Source organism: Dermacentor albipictus, chromosome 1 (genome assembly GCF_038994185.2).
Source record: "Dermacentor albipictus isolate Rhodes 1998 colony chromosome 1, USDA_Dalb.pri_finalv2, whole genome shotgun sequence".
Taxonomy (NCBI): domain Eukaryota; kingdom Metazoa; phylum Arthropoda; class Arachnida; order Ixodida; family Ixodidae; genus Dermacentor; species Dermacentor albipictus.
In genome coordinates, this window is record NC_091821.1 from 477,810,898 (window position 1) to 477,817,934 (window position 7,037).

At 48.9% G+C, this 7,037-nt stretch overlaps 1 protein-coding gene across 1 annotated transcript in view; it reads left to right on the forward strand.

Annotated features, from left to right (window-relative positions):
• Positions 1-6,702: 6,702 nt before the first annotated feature.
• LOC139054526 (uncharacterized) overlaps positions 6,703-7,037 on the forward strand; it is a 1,786-nt gene continuing 1,451 nt past the window's right edge. Inside the window, exon 1 of the mRNA XM_070531622.1 lies at positions 6,703-6,879. Within this exon, the coding sequence (XP_070387723.1) occupies positions 6,703-6,879 (177 nt within the window). The remainder of the gene's footprint in view (positions 6,880-7,037) is intronic.

Here is a 7,037-nt window from a genome sequence, read left to right on the forward strand (position 1 = left end):
TGGCTTCAGAGCTGCTATCGGAACGATGTCGACAGTTTGGCGCACCACTTTTTCTGTGCTCCCAGCAATGCGACGCTTTGCTCGGCGTGAAACAGAGCTATTCCTCGTGCCGACCGGGAACTCTCTGCGAAATCAACGGCACGCGCTCGTGCCACTGCTCCCGCGTTCGTCCTCGTCTTCCACTGCGGGCTGCGTGGCCGTTCATCTTCCAGCGTAGAATTTCACTTCACTTCTGTTGTCGTAATGGGGAGGCCGCGTTTACGGGGGTATCAGCCATTGCTTAAGGGAGTATGAGCCACTCATGGTCTTACGCAACGGAAATATTTAATTTTCAAGAAATTTATATCGAAGAATGTACAAGCGGCAAATCGCAGGCGAAGGCTGCTAACCACGCCGCCGAGCAAACTCGAGACGTGGAACGCAAGCGACAACTGCGGACTGCGGGCATACCGTCAGTGACGTCGTTGTCTCCATCGCAGCCGCTTGTGCGTGTAATAACCTCATAACTGAGAAATACTTTAATGAACCCTCGGGATTAACCCAGTGATAAACACAGGGGCCGCACGTTTCAGCGTCGCTGATTTACCATCTTCACGGAACGAAAAACCCGACTTCTTTCTTTTCTTTTTTTTTTGGCTGGTGTGTACAAAGACCAACCTCAGCTTTCTTCTTGTAGTGCTTCTTTGGCGTCTTCAGAAGCTTCGGTGGGGATGAAGTTCATCCTACAATCACGCACCTTGGCCAGATTCAGGCTCGTGAGCCTAAACTGCGCAAAACGTTAAGACGACAGGAAGAAACACACGGCACCTAGAAATGCAGCTTCTGCGCTTCGCTGTATGCGTTTTTTCCTTTCGTGCAGTTTACCCTTCTCTCAGTATTAACGAACTCGCGCGATAAATCTCATTGCAGTAGGTGGATACCGCCTTCTCGTGGTATCACTAATTCGGAGAACGCCAGCGAGCGTGAAAAACGCGCAAACTGCCCGCCCGCACGAGCTCAAGGCTGTGACGAGGCGCCTGCGCCTGCAGAATAGTCTAGCCATGTGTCCTAATAAAGCGAAACAAAGAAAAAAGAAGCGACAGAACCAATCTCACGATGACCGACGACGGTAATGCGTTAGCGTTAAATCAATATAGCGACGCAGCGTAGTGCCACCGTCGCAACTAGTTATGTACGAGGCGCGTACTGCAGCGAGACTCCTCTTACGCGCTTTCCTTAGAACACTCGACACAGTCAGGTGCCGTTGCCATGAAGCCGGCACGTGACCTCCAATATGCATGGTGCAACGGTGCATGCGAGCGTGGCGAAACGCGTCACGTGACAACCGGGCTCCTCTCTCGCGCTTCTTTCCGGACACGCTGCGCCATCTAGTGGCACTGCCGAGAAGTCCACGCGTGGCCTTCGAGACGAGAAGCGCTGCCTGCTGATGCATCAGGTTGGTGTCCTTGAGGAACACTAGAGACATGAGTTCGATTCCGTTCAGCATCGAATAAATTTAAGGGATCTTTTTTGTCACTATAGAGCAGTGCTTTCCCGGCAGCACATAGTTACCCAAGTTGGCGTCAAAGAGATTCATTGAAGACCAGCACGGACCGAGTGGCACGTACCCAGCGCTGCAAGTAGGCGTCAAAGAGTTACTTCAAACAGCGGTGCCTACCCAGTCCCGCATCTACAGCGACCCACGTGGGCGTGAAAGAGGTTCGTTGAAGAGCGGCACGTATGAACACATTGGCACATACTCAGCGACCCAAGTTGGTTCGGTGGTTGGCTTCGAGCTCTGTTACCTCAGCAGAGCAGCCCGATGCGCTAGCCATTCTACCACGGACTACCCAGCGACCCAGGTAGGAAGGAAAACGGCTACATACAACCATAGATAGAGATGTGCTCAAAACGCCTGAAGTAAGCAAAGAATGCTAATTGCATTAATATTCATTATTCGATTACGTCCTTGAATTGATTTGTCATTACTTGAAAACACCTAGAAGAAGAAGAGAACAGCGCTGCATGCCCTCGAGAATCATCTGGTGCTACAAGCTCCAATCCAGAGTATGGCTGCACAGGTGGTTTCTTTCCGTTACGGTCGTCGCCAAGTTCAACGTGCCACGCGCGTATCGGTGAAGAAACATCAACGAACCCTGTCCCTACCAGATATGAGATCGCTGCACCGAGCGAGCACAGATGGCCTGAAGGCAAGGAGAGCTGCGTCAGTGCCCATCCGTGTTGTGTGCACGGCACTGTCGTGGACCAAGACCCAACCACCGGTCACAAAGCTGCAGCCTGCTGATGCAGAGCGCCTACAAACGGCAGGACTCAAAAGACGCAGAATAGTCCCGGTCGTCGCCGCAGACATCAGGGACAAGAGGACGTACAAAGCAGAAGCGACTGTTACTAGGCAAGGAATCCAAGCGGCTGGCGTGGTTCATCGCATCACCGGTAAGAACGATTACAAAGTGGCCAAAAGACCAACACTCGCAAAGTCGTCAAGGCAGGTGCCGGGGTTCACGAACCGTTCCCATTCGGCAGCCAACGAAGCTGACGGACGCGCACGCGACCCGCCTACAGCCCTTTGCAATTGTCATCACGGAACTAAGCTAGCCGCCTCCGCCTACCGTCGCGCTTCTGTAGAAGCCAGGAATGTCAGCCTCAGCGAGGTACTGGCCGAAGACGCGACGAGAAGGTCCCGATGCCACAGCTATCGTCGCGAGCTACGTGACACGGCGACACAGCATTCGCTCACCGATTCGGCGTCTCCGTTTGTCTGGAGCGGCACCGAGTCGGAGAACGCGTTCCTCGCTGCCAAGCAAAGTTCGGAAGAAGATTCGCCGCGGGTGTCGACCGTGGGAGGAGCCTGCACTTGGTTTCACATCTCCTTCATGGGACTGGTGCTGCTGAGCGCCTCGCTGCTCACATTTTGCGTAATCTACGCCGTCGGCAATATGACCCTGAACGCCAATGATCTCGCCGGAAAGAAAACTGCCCCCGACGACGCAGACATGGCGACCGTGGTACCGGGTGACGACGCTGCGGCATTAGCGCGAGAAAATGGCGGAACTGAAGCTTTGCTAGACTCCCGACTTCGTCTGACGGCGGCCATCCGCCGCAGCAAGCTTCGTTACGAAACTACCCCCAACGACGACGGCACACCCAATGATGAAAAATAGAAGTGTCGATTGGAATGAGCGCGTCTACGGTACCGTCATTTCAGCGAATTCCTTGATGTAATTAGCATATCGGTGCATGAACCGTGGAACATTTTTGAGCGAGTCTAAAATTCGCGCCATGGAATAAATAGCGCCCAGTGCATGCGGTGCAAAACAAAAATATGCATTCCAATCAAACCTGTAATAAAGTGATTTTCGTTTTTTTATCTTGTTTTTAACAGGGACGCTGCGTCGTTTTACATGAAGGGAATGACTTCCCGTTAACTTGCAGTATTTAATGTGCGGGATACTATAGGTAGAATTTCTGCGATGTTGGCCCGAAATACCGCATATGACTTCCACTTGTACATTGTGAAGAGTTAGAAAAGGAAAGGCAGAAACATTAACAAGGTTGGACCTAGTTTGCTACTTTACAATGGAGGAGGGGAAAAGGTGAGAAAAGGAAAGGAAGAACAATTGATGCGCGTAGTTATAGAACGCTGACTGCTAGGATTATTAAAAATGAAATGCCCATGCGAAATAAGTTTTACGCGATCGCGATCACAAGTCCAAAGATATAATCATTGCAACTATGTGAAATAAAATAAATGATGTCATCTCATGAAAATATATAAAAGAGAAGTTTAGTATTTAGTGTTTAAAGACATTCCGTGTGCGAGTTCCAAGAAGTGCGCGATGTCCTACAAGAGCCGCACAATGTCCGCTAAATCTTCTCTGCTGAATGGTTCATTTTTATGTGCCCACCACCTAGTCAAACTTTAACGTCATAGCTTTAAGGATCCCGTGTCGCAGAACATGCGGTGTTGGCGTATATTTCGAACCACCCGTACCCAAGCCATACATGTGACGCAAGGAATTTTACTGAAATATTAGAATTTCTCAGTCTAAAATACGCGTAAAAATTGTAAACTACGACATACACACAACCTACAGACATTATAGCTATAGGTTGTAATATCACTATGCGGGATAACACAATTCTGTTACGCGAAAACTCAAAGAAACCTATTTTCCAGCGTTTCCACAATTCACAGACCGACCACGGCGTTCGCCATTTCCGCACACCGGCGCGTGGGTGTCTCTAGGGCCACGGAGCGGCAGTCCCGGTTCCTTGCAGCACCTCCAGCAGGCGCTCTCGCCTCCGCCGCATCGCGGCCCACGCAAGAGGCCGCGTTTCTACCACAAAGTCCGCTCTCGTGCATAGCGATCGCGGCCAGCGTTTCCCGGTAAACATTACGGTTACATACGCTCCAGTTGCCGGGAAGTGTCAGAAACAGTCAATGATCTTTGAATGCTATCGCGTTCAGCTTAAGCTTCCTCCAATTTTTTTTCTTTTTGTGCAATGGAATTTTTTCCGCGATACATACGCAGATACACCTCATATTTAGCTAATATTCCACCTCTCTCATGTGCAGTGCTACATTTTACGCTTGATAAACACATTACTACTGAAGATTAGACGATCATTTTGTTTTAACTTCGCCGATGGAATGGTTCGCGGTGTTTGCATATATTGTGATTTTAGATAAGACCTATTGTTTTACATCAATTTTTATGACCACGCGATCTCACTAAAAACGCACTTCTCGTTCCATTCATAAAGGCATCGCGCTTTCCGAAGGACAGGTCCTTCCTGCTCGATCTAATTGCCGTGTGTCTTGCCAACCAGGCAATTCTTAACTCTCACGCGCTCTTGGCTCCACACTTTAGGAGTAACTAAAGCATAAGAAAAGTGTATCGCGAAATTAAGTGCAGATATAGGGTAGGATGTTAAATGACATTCCATTTTACTTCCGCTTCCGTTCAAGTAAAACGCACTCTGAAAGCACTTTTTTTGGTAGACTGAATGTTTTGTGCAATCAAAGAAAGCTGCCGACTTGTGCCATGAAACACAGATATTGGCCTTGTGCTTTATAAAAATATATGCAGCGCAAATTTTATACACAAGAAAGCAAGAATATGTTTTTGAAAGGGGCCGATACGCGCCCAGTGACACTGCGTGGGATACCAAACCGTCCACATGCCAAACTATTACGCATGACCAGGAGGTACAAACGGCTTGCAATCACGTTTACCGCCTCCCGCAGAGATGTGCGCGCTCGCGCAGGAGATGTGAAATGCGTTTCACAGCAAACGTACGTTTCTCGTTGTAAACCATTTGAGTCGAAATAACAAAAGGCACGGTAGTTTTGCAAGAAGGGAAAGCAAAGCGAGGAGCGATAAAAAAAAAAAAACAGGTTTGAATGCGTGTTTCGCGTACAGCAAAATTTCACACACGCCGTTGACGAGAGTATAAAAGCTAGCTGGGGGCGGCAGGGAGTCGGCACAAGACATCCGTCATCGCCTCAGCGTCGTCTCGCGGAGAACGAGGTCTCTGGACAGAAGTGGGAGCTTCATGAGACTCGAAATGTTTCCTGCGGTAAGACACAAAAACGAACTAACTCGGCAGTGTCCACTGATAGCTGTCTTTTATTCTTTCCTTGGTTATCATGCTTGAATGTTAAGCGGATACGCGCGAGCATCGCATCTTCTGTACGTATATTTCTGTGCTAAGTCATTACGTTTAGTAATTTCAGTAGAGCAACATGCATTGCACGTTAAGCAGAACTCATTTAGCTAAAAGCACCGTCAGTATTGTTTGTGTTTTGCCCAACGTCGAAATACGATGATGGGTATTAGAGGTGTGCGGACGGTGCAAAACTGTTTTCGCCATAACCCATTATACGCACGCCCTACTGTTCCGCGCTGTAGCAAAGTTTCGGCACGTATTTTCTTAACGTGTGCATTTGTGTTGCTACATTAAAACAATTGGCTTCTTATGATCTGACCAAAAAATCGGGCCCCTCGGTAGACCCCCTTTCTTCTCTCGTTTATTTCGTTAAAACAAAGCTTTTGTGCATCACGTCTTTCTAACGTATCAGGGCAACACGTCTTCACGAGACGCCTTCCCCATCTATGCCTTGCAGCTTTCCTTAAATGTCAACTCCCCTGTACCTGCAGCGCTGTAAGAAATCGTAGTCTTCGCGCCGATATAAAAGTCTCCAATACTCTCGTAAGGGATTGACTTCTTTAGCGTCAACAATGTCAGCGTTTCCTTCATCCTGAAAGTACCTCGCTCGCTCTCTTTCTTGAGATTAAGCGGATGAATCACGCAGAATATTGCGATTCAATTCTTGCACAACTTCGGCCCCTTTATACCTATTTATTATCGAGCCTCTTTACGTCGCCTCTTCAGTGATAGAAAACAAAATTTATCCGGTGCTGGGTGGATTCGAACCCTCGTCACCCGAGTTCCTCAACAACAGCACGATGCTTTATCGCCGAACCACGAATTCCCGCGGGCAGCAATGCATTAATTATCCGCGTTAGCACGCGCGGCGCGCAACCGGCGAGATCTCGGAGGTCACGCATGTTAATCTCGCATGTTAATCGCATTAACTTTCGGCAGCCATCGTGTGATGGGTTCTGCCGGAATTTTTGTATAACGATCGGACAGCAGTGTTCGTGTAGAAAGTAGGCATATACACTTTCATCGCCCTACATGGGTGATGATGTTTCTGTCAAACACAAGGTGCAAGTGCTGCTTCTTTGGCTCGTTGGTGACGCCTACGCGCAACACCACAACCAGCCGGCTCGAGCCGCACAACAAGGCTTCGACTATCGCAACTACCTTGCTGCTGTGGCACCTTACGCAGGAGGATACGACGCCTACTCATCTGTGAGTGCAAACTACGCTCCCTATACAACCACTCCACAGTAGCATTTTGGAGTAACGGTGCTATTAGACTTATGCGCTTAGACTTTTAAAGCTAGACGCGCTGACTAGAGAAAGTAACCTTTCATGTTCGCGTGACCTACCCGGATACATGATTTAAC